The sequence below is a fragment of the Dacryopinax primogenitus genome (genome assembly GCF_000292625.1).
Source record: "Dacryopinax primogenitus strain DJM-731 SS1 chromosome Unknown DACRYscaffold_14, whole genome shotgun sequence".
NCBI classification, from domain to species: domain Eukaryota; kingdom Fungi; phylum Basidiomycota; class Dacrymycetes; order Dacrymycetales; family Dacrymycetaceae; genus Dacryopinax; species Dacryopinax primogenitus.
In genome coordinates this window covers 842,986-857,528 of record NW_024467211.1, presented here as the reverse complement: position 1 = coordinate 857,528, position 14,543 = coordinate 842,986, and the positions used below count along the sequence as shown (strand labels likewise).

The 14,543-nt window shown below is 53.2% G+C and overlaps 4 protein-coding genes across 4 annotated transcripts; 2 read left to right on the top strand and 2 right to left on the bottom strand.

Annotated features, from left to right (window-relative positions):
• Positions 1–345: 345 nt before the first annotated feature.
• DACRYDRAFT_117670 (uncharacterized protein) lies at positions 346–2,985 on the bottom strand (the record flags this gene model as incomplete). Its single annotated transcript, XM_040770430.1, has 2 exons — positions 346–2,347; positions 2,399–2,985. The coding sequence occupies 2 exons, from the start codon at positions 2,983–2,985 to the stop codon at positions 346–348; spliced, it is 2,589 nt and encodes an 862-aa protein (XP_040626979.1).
• An 805-nt stretch (positions 2,986–3,790) lies between these two features.
• Positions 3,791–6,503, top strand: DACRYDRAFT_101139 (uncharacterized protein; the record flags this gene model as incomplete). The annotated part of the gene is made up of 12 exons (XM_040767525.1): positions 3,791–3,818; positions 3,869–3,921; positions 3,973–4,032; positions 4,082–4,579; positions 4,629–4,763; positions 4,814–4,926; positions 4,976–5,150; positions 5,199–5,449; positions 5,501–5,722; positions 5,771–6,192; positions 6,261–6,380; positions 6,436–6,503. The coding sequence occupies 9 exons, from the start codon at positions 3,791–3,793 to the stop codon at positions 5,529–5,531; spliced, it is 1,344 nt and encodes a 447-aa protein (XP_040626978.1). The 3' UTR covers positions 5,532–5,722; positions 5,771–6,192; positions 6,261–6,380; positions 6,436–6,503.
• A 922-nt stretch (positions 6,504–7,425) lies between these two features.
• DACRYDRAFT_23591 (uncharacterized protein) lies at positions 7,426–9,213 on the bottom strand. Its single transcript, XM_040773299.1, has 5 exons — positions 8,835–9,213; positions 8,574–8,762; positions 7,859–8,080; positions 7,587–7,808; positions 7,426–7,534 (listed from the first exon to the last, which is right to left on the bottom strand). The coding sequence occupies exons 1-5, from the start codon at positions 9,207–9,209 to the stop codon at positions 7,502–7,504; spliced, it is 1,041 nt and encodes a 346-aa protein (XP_040626977.1). The 5' UTR covers positions 9,210–9,213; the 3' UTR covers positions 7,426–7,501.
• Positions 9,214–9,458: 245 nt separating this feature from the next.
• On the top strand, positions 9,459–14,525 carry DACRYDRAFT_95845 (patatin-domain-containing protein; the record flags this gene model as incomplete). The annotated part of the gene is made up of 11 exons (XM_040777324.1): positions 9,459–9,462; positions 9,599–9,696; positions 9,750–9,980; positions 10,026–11,604; positions 11,665–11,776; positions 11,823–11,950; positions 12,002–12,160; positions 12,206–13,631; positions 13,678–13,829; positions 13,879–14,080; positions 14,138–14,525. 11 exons carry the CDS (start codon positions 9,459–9,461, stop codon positions 14,397–14,399), a joined length of 4,353 nt encoding a protein of 1,450 aa, XP_040626976.1. The 3' UTR covers positions 14,400–14,525.
• Between the last annotated feature and the right edge of the window lie 18 nt (positions 14,526–14,543).

Below are 14,543 nucleotides of genomic sequence, written 5' to 3'. Positions count from 1 at the left end.
CCTTTTCCTTATCAGGCCCGGGCCGAATACTCTCTCGAGACATTGGCTTGTGGCGGCTCATTCCTGCTTATTTTGGTGAATTGTTTGCTTCCTGAACATGGTCGCAGGGTTGCAGGTATCCAAACAACGCGACCCGGTGTCTCGGATGAAGTTTCTATCACTGAACCCTCATGATCTAAGTTGTGGTGGGCCGAGAAGTCAGATTCATATGCATGACATTTTTATTGGGCATGGGGTGCTTATGTTGTCAACGAACAAACGGGGAGACGGGAACTACGCATTATCTAGTCATCAGCATTCAAGCACAAAATATGATCCTTCTCTGTTGATCGCTCCGATAGATCCTCAACTGTAATTCGGTGCACCGGGTCGGAATGACCAGTCCGGGCCGCGCATAGCAAACTGCTGCGCCATTGGCACCCGCGGCATGTCACGATGCGGGAAGAACTGTGGTGCCCATTGCCGTATACCACCTGCCCCACCTATAGTGTGAGGCGGTATGTATGCGTGGTAACCAGGGGGAATTGACGGAGCCGCATTGGGTGTGCCGGGGTTGTGATCTGCCTTCTTTCCCTCCTGGGTAGCCTGAGGCTGAGCTTCCGGCATAGTTGCCCGTGCGTTCGTGCCTGAGCCAGTACCACGGGTGGGGCCTGGTGTACCAATCGCATCCAGGGGGTTAACTCCGAAGTTAGTATTCTCCAACAAACCCGCGTTAAAGGTGGATATCCAGGCTCCCGGAGCAGGAGGAGGAATAGGCCCAGGTACAACTCGCGTCTGGAACCGCATCGATACAGGTTCTCCAATTGAGAGGGAGGCGAAAGCAGTGAACTCAAAGTGTGTGACAGGAGGTGGCGGTGCTGATAGTGTTGATGTACCCACATTGGGCAGATTTGCCACAGTAAGAGCAGTCTCGGCCGGGGCCGCGGAGGGAGCAGCAGGTCCGAATGATGAAGACGGCCTTGACGGGACTAGGGCTGCTTCCGGTTGAGCCACCACCGGCGCGTTCATTGGTTGGACAGGAGGCGGCGACCGCACGAGGGCGAGGACAGGTGCAGTCGGCACTGGCGAGGGTGACGGGTTCGCGTCCACTTCACGTTCGATCGACGGTATAGACTGTGCAGGAGGGGTAGGTTCAGGATTGGCAAAGTCATGCTCCGCAACAGCGGGCATGCGGAGCGGCGGACTAGGCGCAGAATGCGTGAATCCACGCTCGAAGCCAGGTATGACAGGATGAGGTGGAGGAGAGATTCCAGGATGAGTAAAACCACGCGCGTATGGCACTTCCGGAACAGGATGGGACGCTCCTCGCCACATGTCGGGACCAGGTGTCGGCGCAGGATGAGTGAACCCCCTTTCGGGCGGTGGAGAGACCAGTGTTGGGGAACGAGCGCTCTCGTCCGGATGGGAAGCGTCCGGCCCCACAGATGATGTTGATGAAGCAGACTGGGACGCCGCCCGGATAGGTTCTTGGGGCTCTTGCTGAGGTCCATTAGTATAAAGCGAGTTCGGGGCGGTCATTGCGGTGTTAGCAATACGGGATGTGTTATCGACAGGAGGCTGTTGCATAGTGGGAGACATCATATCCATCTTCGGCATTTGGTTAGACAATTCAGGCTGCATCGAGGTTTGGGGTATATTCAGTTGAGGCATGTTCGTATTGGTATTCATGGGCGAGCTGTTGAGGAAGGGACCCGCTGCAGGGTGTCCTAGTGGAGTGACGCCTGGAGTGGGAAAGTTTCCGCGAGGCGGCTGTCTGAGGCGAAGAGCCGAGAGGGGCATCCCTGCGGAGAAGGATGAGAGTGATTTGCTGTGCAAAACCATACTGTTGTGGGACATCGAACAGCTGGAATTCGAGGGGCCAGAATCGATGTCGATCTCACGAGAAAACGCGGGCGACCCAGACGACGAGGACGGAAGCGAGGTAACCACGGGCGGTAAAGAAAGAAGCTGCTGGGCCACATTATTGGTTTGTTCTGGGGCATAGAGGGATGTCGGTTTCAGGGAGGCTGCTCTTCCCTCCCCTCTACGGGAAGCTTGTTCCACCAAACGCTTGCTTCTGCGCACGCCAGTCGGTTCTTCATCCTCCGGGATGGCGCTAAGGCCCCTTGCAACACGTTTAGCTGCAGGCGCAGCTTCAGACTCCGACTCTGCGTCCCGTGTCACAGAGCGAGCACGTTTCCTCCTCCCGGCAGCAGGTGCAGCTGTCGCCGCATCGCCACGGTCTGTGATCCAGGTATACGGTGAGGCACCTGTTATCGCAACCGAGAGCGCATTCGCCTGAGAAAAGGACAAGGTGTTCAGGCGAGGGTATCGGTTGATAGTGTCGTCTTCCGCGGTAATAATCTTACTGCAAGATAAAGTTAGCCGAGATGTCAACGCATAAGAGTAACGGACGCACTAAGTCCACCCAGACGCATTGCTGTTGATGCTTCGACGGTCTGGCTGCTGAACAATGGATTTGCGCGCTTTGATATCCTCTACAAGAGTGCGTGCGGCTTCGAGAGATATCTCGACCATAAACCGATGTTCACATGTCTCGATTTTGTTCCCTCTTGCGTCGCTCTTGGAGGAAGAAGAAGGCGTGTGTAGACAAGAAGTGTAGACGTCGTGAATAGGAGAAGAATCGGATACCACGTATGTGTTGCTCAGATAGTCATTGAGGACGGTCTTGAGCTCCTGGGCGAGGGGAATCCAGTCCCAGTTGAGCAAACGCGTGCGATAAACATCGAGGATAATGAATGTATGGCCTTCGCTGAGCTTGAGATTGGGCTTGATTCGGTTCGTGTGGCGGACCCATGGCGGAAGATGGTGTATTACCTCGTCATCAGGTGCATTTCGTAGGGCAGGTATGAAGAAGTTCGGTATCTCGCGATAGAGATGAGCAGGATGATGACACTGCTGCACCTCAACGTAGTCGGGCCAGAGGCCGCATGCGCAGACCATAAAAAGGGGCGGAGCGGGCCATTGCTGGATTAGAGAGGCCATGGTGTTAAGAGGCTACGTGTGCTGGAGGGTTGGGGAATCAACGAGTGCCCTCCGTGTGGACTGTTCAAGACTCGGCCTATATACCCCCCCACGGGACCTTTTTTTCTTCTTCTTGTTTGATAGCAACCTCAAGGATCAAACAAAAGACTTTCCCTTTGACATTCCGCGGATTCCGCGTTTTGTATCTCGAGGATTGTTTGGGTCAGGCAGCTGACAAACTCTGTATTACGTCCCACGGCGCCGAGACGCCCCATCGCCGCAATCCATTATAGTTGAATATCACACCCCATGTGCCTTGCCAAATGCGAAGCGCGCTCTAACTCCGCAGGGCAAGATGTTGTGTTCACACACCTTTCCCAAGCCCCATTCTTCAACTGCATGGAGCGGAAATCTTTGTCAGAATAGACTACTCCTTCAGTACATCACAACTTCGAAATTCGATCCAACTGTTCTGGAAGCTCCGTGCCGTCCCCCTTTAGTGGGTTTGAGTTGCGTGGATGGCTCGAGGTCCATGTGACTGCTCCAATATCCAGGCGAGAAGCTGAAGGGACTTGTGAGAGTGGAACCATTTTAACATTCATGTTCATCACCCCGCTTCGCCATTTCCATACAAGGTGCAAGGGGTTTTAGTAGTGACCAACAATATCTCACTAGGAAGTAGATTAAGCATCGATATCGCGCAGGGCTGGGGTAACAAGTTGTTGCGCGAAGATTACCCTCAAAAGGTTCCGAACGGAAACAAAATGTCCATTACGCGTCGCGCGAACTGGCGACAAAGAGCATATAGGCGCTTGACCATACCATAATGTCTGAACCTAAGAAGCAAGAAAGAGGTACGTATAGTCCTCACGAACCTATTGATGTGTCTGAGAGAGCAATGCAGATTACACGAAGGAGGTTAACGAGTTGTTGCCGGAGGTTGAGGCATTAGTCAAGGTATGGAGTGCCACACACGGTGCATGATCACCCACCTAATACACCTCTCAGGCCCGTGCAATTCAAGAGGCGCTAGACAGGATCTATGTATTGGAAAAACAGACACGGAATGTGGGCATTGTGGCATGTATCTATGTTGGCACAACTGACATCGTACAAGGCTGCCGATATTCCCTCAACCCGTACACTGGCCAACCGGGCCATTGGCATCTGCTACGAAGCCAAGCAATACGGGCTTCTGAATACGACCTTCCAAACTCTTACGAAAAAGCATGGTCAAATCAAGGGTGTCATTCAGAGTATGGTGGAGGACTCGATGCCGTGGCTTGACCACATGGAGGGCGAGACGAAGCTGGAGTTCGTAAAGATGCTGCGAGAAGTGACAGAGGGCCGCATATTCCTTGAGACACCCAGGGCGCGCTTGACACTCATCCTCGCAAGGCATGAGGAAACTCTCGGTACCAAGGAAGCATTGGAGAAGGCGTCGGAGCTGCTGTCGGACTTGCAGGTGGAGACGTACTCCAGCATGGAACGACGAGAAAAAACGGACTTCATCCTAGAGCAGATGAGGCTGCTGGCGGCGATAGGCGATTGGAGTAGAGTGAAAGTTGGCAGCAGAAAGATCAACCAGGCCTTCCTGAAAGAGGAGAAGAACGAGGTTCGTCCTTCATGTTTTTGTAGGTATATTATATGCTAACCACATACAGGATCTGAAGCTCCGTTTCTACGATCTTATGATCCGCTATTCTTTAGAATTGGATGAGTACCTGGAGATCTGCAAGCACTACTACGCCATTCGGGACACCCCAAGTATCAAGGCTGACGAGCAGAAGTCACGTCTGGTAAGTGGGTGTGTCGGTGCAGCAAAATATAACCAATTCTGGCTCGATAGGCATTGGAAAACATCGCATACTTCATCGTCCTTGCCCCGCACGACAATGAACAATCAGACATGATCAACCGTCTCAACATCGACCCTGCATTGACCAAACTACAACTACAAAGGCATGTTCGTTACTTTAGAAGCACGACCCGTTTCTTATAGCCGTCATAGCCAATTGATCAAGTCCTTTGTCACCCCCGAACTCATGCGTTGGCCGAACCTCGTCGACTACTATGGCGAGACCCTGCGGAAGACGGCCGCCTTTGCACCGGTATCTTCGCCAGAGAACAACGATGGGAAGGGCGACAAGCGATGGAAGGAGTTGCACAAGCGTGTCATTGAACATGTACGCTTTCACATTCAATTCACTGATGTTTATTCTCAAGCCGTGCAGAATATTCGCATCATTGCGAAGTACTATACCCGCATACATCTGAAGCGGTTAACGCAGCTGCTCGACCTCACCCCACAAGAGACCGAAGACGTGCTTTGCCGACTGGTTGTTGACAAGACGGTATATGCGCGCATTGATCGTCCTGCAGGGATTGTCAATTTCAAGGCTCCCAAGACACCAGAAGACGTGATGAACGACTTCAGCGGTGACATGGCCAAGCTGTTAGGTTTGGTCGAAAAGACTTGGATGAGGTATGTCTTTCTACATAAGCAACGACGTGCTGTCACTGACGGTCGTCGTAGTATGAATGCTGCATTAGCCGCGAAGGCATAGCATGTGTAGTGTACATCATAGTATATCTCGTAGAGACCACCACCTCATTGCTTGAACATGAACTGGAAGTTGAACTGCTTGATCTCGGGATCCCAGTGTGACCAGTTCCATCCGGTAACATCATCATGCTCATCCTCTATTTCACGTGCTGGTATCCGGAAGGCGATCGTCTCGTACGGCTCCGCAGCGACCTGCACCACATCAGCTCAACTCTCCCTGCGACTTAGTCATCCACTTACAATGAGATACTGGAACGACTTGTTCGGTGGCTCCTTCCTTTGCTCCCAAGCGCTCATAAATCTCTTTCTCGGCACTTGGCCCTCCTTGATCTGCGGCAAATGTATCTGGACCAACATGCCCTCCTTCCCCTGTATCTGCCCTCCGGCACCATACGCGTCTGCAGGGTCGATCTGCTCGCGTACCTTGGTGACTCGGTAACCAGGGCGGCCTATCTTAAGCCACATGCGCTTCTGCACCTGCTGACCAGAGGGGGCAACAGACAACTGACTATCTTTCAGATCACGCGCAGCACGTCGGGCGAGGTTGGTTTGGTGCTTCTTTCCCTGCGTGTGGGCGAGGTAGGAACCCTCGTTGGTGTGCAGGGTCAGGCAGAGTCGGCATTCAAGTGACCCAAGATGATTACGAAGAATATATGGATCCTATACACCCACAATATGAACGTAGTCAGCACTTTCCATATTGCGGTAAACAGCGATGGAATACACGCCTTTGCCAGATCTATCGTCTCAAGCGCCAATTTCCTCAGCCGCTCACGGCGGTCTACGTTCGCTTCACTCGCTCCAGCGACACCACCACCTCCAAACTTAGAGCCAACACGATTTTGATAATCTAGAGAATAGCTGTTAGTTAGTGTCATCATATAATCGATAAGATGTGTGCCTACCCATCACTATTCAGTTTATGTTAGATACGTGACGTTTGGGCACAAGCAGCACTAATAGCACACGATGGCACGAATGAGAAATGCGAAAGAAAGTGGCGAGTGACCGGGGTCCTCGCAAAACTCCATAACTCCGTTCGGCTCCGAGCTCAGGAAAAGGCTTCGGGGGCCGCAGCAGTAGCCTCATCACGTGCTGGTTTTTTTCTTCTGTTCCCATTTTGTTTGACTCGGGACGGAGCATCGCAATTTTCTTGAGGACAACTACAGAAGCGAGTAAGTGGAACCTGGGCCTCGCAAAATTCATGAACGTGAGAATGCTATTGCTAACAGTTCCTGTTTGGCAAGAGATTGTTTGGTCGAAGGCAATTGAAAGTCACATCGATAGGCGTGCGGTTCTCACGCGCTCTTCGAGAAACCGATGAAGGTTTTTCATTCCATCTTATTGATTCTCCCAAATTGTCAATATCCCATATCATACAATAAATCATAGTTTAAACGTTTCGAGACTACAAAGTAGGCGTTCAAGGCTCACTGGAACCTCTTCGACCTCCCCACTCGAACAAGCGTGAGCACGTGACATGAATTTGCTCCGAGTGCCAGTCACCGGTACGTGTACTCTGGGCGGACAGACAGCGGCGGAAACGACCGTAGCTTCCAGTCACTTGTAAGTGCAAGACAGTTTTGCATTGATCGGCCACCCTCAGATTGACTTCGACGGGTGGTATACTCCCGTGGTAGGTCGGACCATCTGACCCGAGGAAGGCAGCTTTGAGCAATATTTAAGTGCGGAAAGTGCCCCTAAAAGCTGCTCGGCGGATTCCCGGAATGAAGTCTGCACATCCGAAACGCTTGCACTGGGTGACTGCAAGTAAGAGCACTGATCGATCATAACACGCAATCTCCACCACACCCGAGACACTCACACCCAGCCTTCCGCCGTCCGCCGGCCTATCACTGCTCGCGAGACAAATATAAGCAAGGTGTTAGTATATTGTTTAGATTCCGATTGTGTCACTATTGCTACTCCCATGGCTCCCATGGGACTTCCCGATGCACACATACACAAATATCATATCATCCTCATGCCCGTGGCTCTGCGTTGCTGCACCGAATCAGCTGCGTCCGCAACCCAGAGAGGAAGAGAGCAAACATACCCGATTAACGACGCCTCTCCACTTCAGCGCCCTGCCCTGAACCTCCCTACTCCTGCTGTCCTTGAACTTATCCCCAACGTCAACGAACGCCCAGCTCGGCCGACCCGGTTTGGCAGGAGGGACGTGAACCGTGGGGAGGTCTTCCTGCTTTCGCCTGGACTTGGCGAGCTGTTGTTGTTGCCGTTCGGCTTGTTCTTCCAGTTCTCGGGCGATGATCGGTCGCTAAAGGGAATCAGGGTGCTGGAAAAATAACCGAAGAAAAAACGACGCACATCACCTTCAGCTACCATCTCCCAGATGATCCTGCGTGCTCCTTGCTCGGGGACCATGCGGTCTCTTGCCCTTTTCTCCTCCTCGTCCACAGTATACAGCTCCTTGCGCCTCGGTCCTTCATTATGCGCTTGGAAGGAAAGCTTGTCCTCTGGAACGAGACGCGAGTGAATACCCATGAAGCGCTCCATACCTTCTCTGAGCGCGTGTTGGAGCTGATTCTGATTGGGGTTCAGCATTGCGCATTCAAGGTGGAAGAAGGGGGAGGAAGGAAAAGAGTCAGAAAGTTAATAGATTCTAAGCCCATCCCGAAGGATCTTAAGGTAATGCGAATGATAACGGTTCATCGTTCGAAAGGGGAAAAAGAGTAAAGAGTGCTCACCTCCTGTTAGCATCAGAGCACGGAGAAGTTGTCAGCTTATGTTCACTGAGACGGAGATGAAGAGTCAGAAAGTGAAGAAAAGAAATTTCGACCATGGAGTTGTCTCCTAATACATGCTGTCTTTTTGCTCATCCCAAGAAGTGCTGAACGCGGACTGGTACAGGGAAAATATTTACCTGGAGAATCGTTAGCTGGGGTACAGACGGAAGGAGAGAAGAAGATCAGAAAGCCATGCATGTAACGATTTTTAACCATGTAGGTGTCTTAAAGACTAATCGATGTAACTCATCCTATATGCCACTCGGAAAGGACAGGCAAAAAGGAGCAAGACGTACCGGGACAATTTCTTGATGCTGTTTCAATTTGATGACTGCATTGACGCGATCGATGCTGATCGCATATTTTTGGCTTAGGGTGCGTACTGTTTGGGGATCGGGAGACTCCTTGTACGCCCAATATATTGTGTTGCGGTCTTCATTTGATAGCGGCATGGGAGGACGGAAGCTAGGATTGGAGGGGAAGATCTAGAAACATCTCAGTCAGTGAATGACCAATAAAAACGTGCAGACGAAGTTCATAGAAAGACTTGAACGTACGCATCCGTAGTTCGGTGCGTCGGTCGTCAACGCTATCCCCAAATAGTTTGTGCCTTGCTCCGGAGGGAGCCTCCAACGCTCCCCTGTTCCGCGCAACCATTGCTTATAAGTCTCCTTCGCAGATGAAGCGCGTGTTTGAGCGGGCGCATCGGAGTCTGCGGATTCGGATTCTGCAAGTTGGGCGGCCTCGGCTTCTGGATCTTGTGGGGATTCGGAGAGGTCAGTGGAGTCGTCTTCCTCCTCCGCTAGAGAGCGGAGAGAGGCTGAAAATCCTCGAGAGAAGGAAGCGACCCCCTGTGGTATTCTCCTAACATACGCTACATGTTGTGGTCGTATTCGTACATGAAGTAATTGAGGGAGGACGGAGGGAGGCATGGTGGGGGGAGAGGAGGGAGAAGGAGAGGGAGGAGGAGAGGCAAAAGTGATTTTTGCGCGTCCTAAAATGGGAATTAGATCACAGCCACTAGAAGCACCCCACGCGCGCACACGCAACCGTCAACGTCAGCCTGAGGGGCCATTGAATTGTTAGGGTTCACCGGACCATCCATCCTCCTCGTTGTGCATTCATTTGCTTCACTACTTCACTGCTAGTCGGGTTACTGGCGACTTGGTTCTGATAGATGGATGAGTCTGTGGTGGTGGTCACACCTCACAGCGTACACCCAGCAGTCGCATTCCTCAGAGCAGTATGGATCGTAACACGTGAGCTTACTTGGACGCATACTTTACCCCACATACCCATCTGACTGACATCTTAACCCCAGTCTACCTGCTCGCCCTCATTCGCACTCTCGTCACTTTCTCCACCGTTTATGTCCCTAGATTTATCTATACCGTAGTCACATATTCCTTTACTCTCCAGGTCTGTCCCTCCTCCCGCGTGCCTCCAGGTCTTCTAACACCTTCTCTGCGCAGCTCACCTTCCCCTACCTAGTGACAATCTTCGTCCTCCTTCTCCTCACGATCTCAGTCTCGTTACATTACTTCTACTTCGCTAAGTACCGGAATCTCAAGGAAGAGCCTCTACAGAAGGGAGACGCCAAAGAGCTCCACCCCGATGTGGTCTCCGATACCCCACCTAACTTCCACAGCTACCTGGACGAGTTTCTCCAAGCTGTACGCGTCTTTGGCTTCCTAGAGCGGAATGTATGCATGTATGCTCTCTTATTTATGAGATGCTGATGAATATAGGTGTTCCATGAGCTTGCTCGGCATCTCCAAACCCGGAGGCTCATCGCCGGGGATACAATCTCCCTCGACTCGGACCATTCGTTTTACGCTGTGATCGATGGACTTGTTCAGGTTTACGCACAGCAGGGAACCTCTTCCTCTGGACACGACACCGGTGGAGCACTGGATGATGACGGGGACCTCAACGGCTACCAGCTGCTAAACGAAGTCTCCTCTGGGGGCACGATCAGCAGTTTGTTCACCATACTCTCCCTGTTTACCGAGGACGTTCCTATCTCCTGGCCTGAACCTCAAGATGAAGATGATGACCAGTCGCTCGCACTCGCACTCGCCCCGAACAGGCAGACAGTCTCGCCTCTCTCGCTCTCCATTGGCACTCAGGGGCAGGGCACAGACACCGATATTCCCCGTTTCTCCCTCGCGAGGCGAGACACCAGCTCCACCTCAGGTAGCGCAGAACCGAGTGAGGCAGACGCAGCCACAGTAACGGAGCTGGACGAGCCACGCGTCCGGATCCGTCCTCCTTCTATGTCCTCAGGGCGTGCCACTCCCCCCAAGTGGCCAGATTACCGTCGTTCCAGCTCTCTCCCACACGACGTGAGACATGGGACCGTCGCCCGTGCCGCGACCGATACGACTCTAGCCGTTATCCCTGCTGAAGCCTTCCGCCGGCTGACAAAGAACTTCCCTAAAGCCTCGGCTCATATCGTCCAGGTCATCCTCACGCGTTTCTCCAGGGTAACGTTCAACGTCGCACACAAGTATCTGGGGCTGACCACCGAGCTCCTGCGCACCGAGAAGGTCATCAACGACCTCGCGTGCCATCCCCTCCCCGCGACGTTCTACGAAGGCGGGGGGATGCAGCGATTGCGCCAGCGGTTCGCACCGGAATTGGACACGGACAAGTCCTCTAGTACGGAGACGGATTACTTTGCGTATGATCCTGTAGCCAGCCCCACTGCGAGGAATACGCCGTTCTTGAGAACTATGCCAGCATTGGCGACGACGAAGATCGCCGATCGTGTCAGCTCCGCGCCTACCATCTCCTTTAAGGCCCCCCAGACACCCGCCTTTCCAGCCCGCGCCTCTCTTAGCCAAGTCGGAGCAGGAGATCTGTTCAGTATGACCCGCCCCGCCCCAGAGTACTCTGGCCTCTCCCGCACAGCCAGCGGCACTGCTACTCCCTTCCTCGGCCCCCGCCGTCGGGGAAAGAGTGATACCAGCACGAGTCCTTCCATAGACCTAGCAGCACTGACGATGGACGACTTTGACCTCCGGGAGGAAGTGATGACTTGTCTTGCACGGTCGATTGGGCTGCAGCAGCCTGGGCCCTCGGGCTCAGAGAGTGCGGAGCCTAGTCCGGCTGTCAGCCCAGCTACGAATGGACTAGGTGCGTATGGGTCTCCATTAGGCCCGTTGACAGCACTCGGTATGCCCGGGGTAGACGACGCGAGCAGCGTGACTGGCCAGAGTGCGGCCAATATGAGCCTCGGTGCAGCGGGTGTGGTGGAGAACGCGGTAGAGATACTGTACTTCAGCGCTGGGAGCACGCTCGTCCATGCCGGAGAGCGGAATGCGGGTGAGTGTCTACTTTTCTTCGTATGATGGTGGATGTGGCTGATCGAGCGGCGGATGACAGGGTTGTTCTTCGTCATCGACGGGTTTTTGGAATGTTTCCTTCCCGTCGAGGACTGGGAGAGGGACAAGACCGCTAACATGACGGCCGCTAATGGCGAAGCGGGGATGAAGCCGTCAGCCCTTTTCTCCCCACTCGGGATGGGCACTAATTGAGCGTAGGTTCTTGACTGCCCAGCCTCAGGCGGATCCACGCTTGAACAAGGGCTTTATGCCTGGGAAGAAGAAACGGTCTATGAGCTCCAAGTACCTGTTTACAGTAAAACGTGGCGAGATAGCCGGATATTTATGTAAGTCCAGTCAAGGTCTGATTGCGGAAGGGCAGGGCTGACAAACAACAGCGGCAATGTCCGGTATCCCGTCCTACATCGATATCAGGGCGAAGACGGACGTATATGTGGGATTTTTGCCTGCTCATGCGCTTGAGCGACTGCTGGAACGACGGCCAATCGTGCTTCTCACCCTTGCGAAGCGGCTGATCTCCCTTCTGTCTCCTCTCGGTAAGTTTCTAACTCCGGGTGTTGGCTGTACTGAGAATATCACAGTGCTACATATCGACTCCGCCCTGGATTGGATGCAGGTCAATAGTGGACAAATCATTTGGCGAGAAGGCGACGCCAGTGACAGCTTCTATATTGTCATCAATGGTCGGCTGCGGGAATTGGATGACAAAATGGGCGACGACGTCGAGATACTCGCTGAGTACGGTCAGGGAGACTATGTCGGAGAACTGGACGTCATCACTGGCTCTCCGCGGAATACGACTCTGCACGCTATTCGTGACACTGAGCTTATCCGCATGCCATTAACGTTGTTCAACGCCATTTCGGCAAGACATCCTCAAGCTACTGTACAGCTTTTGAGGATGATTGCCTCGCGCAACAAGGCGGAATCTCGGCCTCATACCATTGGCGTTGGGCACGCGCCGTCACTGGGCATGGCCCATGAGCTTGCCAAGAATAACATGAATCTCAAAACGGTCGGCATACTCCCTGTATCGAAAGATATCCCCATTACGACGTTTGCCAAGAAACTCCAGGCGGCCTTGGAAAGCATCGGGGCGCCCACTTCCTATTTGGACCAGAACGTCGTCACTACCCATCTGGGCCGGCATGCGTTCACGCGAGTTGGTAAGCTCAAACTCGCAGGATGGTTCGCCGATCAAGAACAGCGATATCGAATCGTGTTGTACGTTGCGGATACGCCCGTCAGCTCTCCATGGACGCAGACATGCATCCGCCAAGCCGACTGCGTGCTCATGGTCGGATTTGGCGATGAGCCCAGCGTGGGCGAGTACGAGCGTGTTGTGCTATCGACCAAGACGACCGCTCGAAAAGAGCTTGTCCTCCTCCACCCCGAACGGACTGTCACGCCTGGATCCACACGCGAATGGTTGAAGAATCGCAGCTGGGTACACATGCACCATCATGTCGAACTGCCAGGGTTGGTCGTCCCTGTTCTGCAAACACCCATTGTGCCACCAAAGGACAATGATGCCAAGGCGATGGCCGCGTTCCGAATGCTCAAAGAGACAGTGCAAAGCGGAATCCAACGTTATCGTCATCTAGGATATGGGTACAAACCGCGGCCGACACGGCCAGACCATACGACCGATTTTGCCCGTCTCGCCCGCCGCCTATGTGGGAAGAGCGTTGGGATCGTCCTTGGCGGTGGCGGCGCGAGAGGCTTGGCACATCTGGGTGCTCTTCGTGCGCTGGAGGAACAAGGCGTGCCGATCGATTTGATTGGAGGCACCAGCATCGGCTCGTTTATCGGTGGTCTGTATGCTAGGGAAGGCGACTTGTTTTCCAGCGGGGGCAGAGCTAAATGGTTCTCTGCGCGAATGACGAACGTGTGGAGGATATTGTCAGACGTCACTTGGCCCGTGATTGCCTATACAACTGGGCACGAATTCAACAGAGCGATATACAAATGTTTCTATGATGTTCATATCGAGGATATGTGGATCCCGTGCGGAAATTTTCACACCCTCTTTTCGAATGCTCATCAGGTGTAGATTCTTCTGCAACACTGTGTCCCTCAACTGGTCGAGGATAGAGATCCACGATACTGGGTACGCGTGGCGATATATCCGAGCATCCATGACGCTTGTTGGCCTGTTGCCCCCTCTGAGTGATCACGGGAATATGCTGGTTGATGGTGGCTACAGTACGTCTCTACCTCGGCTTCGATGCCTTCCTATACTGACCATACCTAGTTGATAATCTTCCTGTATCGACCATGCTGCAGAAAGGCGCCAATATCGTGTTCGCCGTCGATGTGGGCGGTGTGGCCGATACCTCTCCGCGCTTCTTCGGTGACTCGATCTCGGGCTGGTGGATCCTGCTCAATCGGTGGAACCCCTTCTCGGAATCGAGGAAGATCCCCCCGATCACTGAGATCCAGGGGCGACTTGCATAGTGCGTCTCTTTCGCATCCCTACTGCCTATCGTCGCTTAACATGGCCAATCTCCCAGCGTCTCTTCTGTTCGCTACCTCGCAGAAGCGAAGCACCTTCCGGGCTGCATGTACATGCCACTTCCGGTACAGCAGTACGGCATCATGGACTTTGCAAAGTTCGGCGAGATCCAGAAGATTGGCCTCGTGGGGGCGCGGGAGATGCTCAAGCTATGGGGCGAGCAAGATAAGCTGCCTATTCCGAGGGCGGATGAGGACAGCAAGGGAGGCGAAGAGAAGAGGGGCAAGAAGGGAAAGAGGGAGAGGAGGAACTCGATATGATCGTATGTGAGATGATGGAAGGCGTTCAAGTGCTCTATGAATTTGCAAATTGTAAACCTACACGCGACTTGATGATACTGCATGGACATTATATGTCACTTATGTATCTATTACCAGCATGTTTACTCATTCCTACTATTTTGA

Excerpts from the sequence above, each read along its gene's own strand:
- DACRYDRAFT_23591 (XM_040773299.1), bottom strand. The coding sequence starts at position 9,209 with ATGCCTCCCTCCGTCCTCCCTCAATTACTTCATGTACGAATACGACCA. Across the intron at positions 8,763-8,834 it reads ACGCACCGAACTACGGATGC|ATCTTCCCCTCCAATCCTAG; the intron begins GTACGTTCAAGT and ends AGATGTTTCTAG. Across the intron at positions 7,535-7,586 it reads GGAGAGGCGTCGTTAATCGG|CAACGCAGAGCCACGGGCAT; the intron begins GTATGTTTGCTC and ends GATTCGGTGCAG.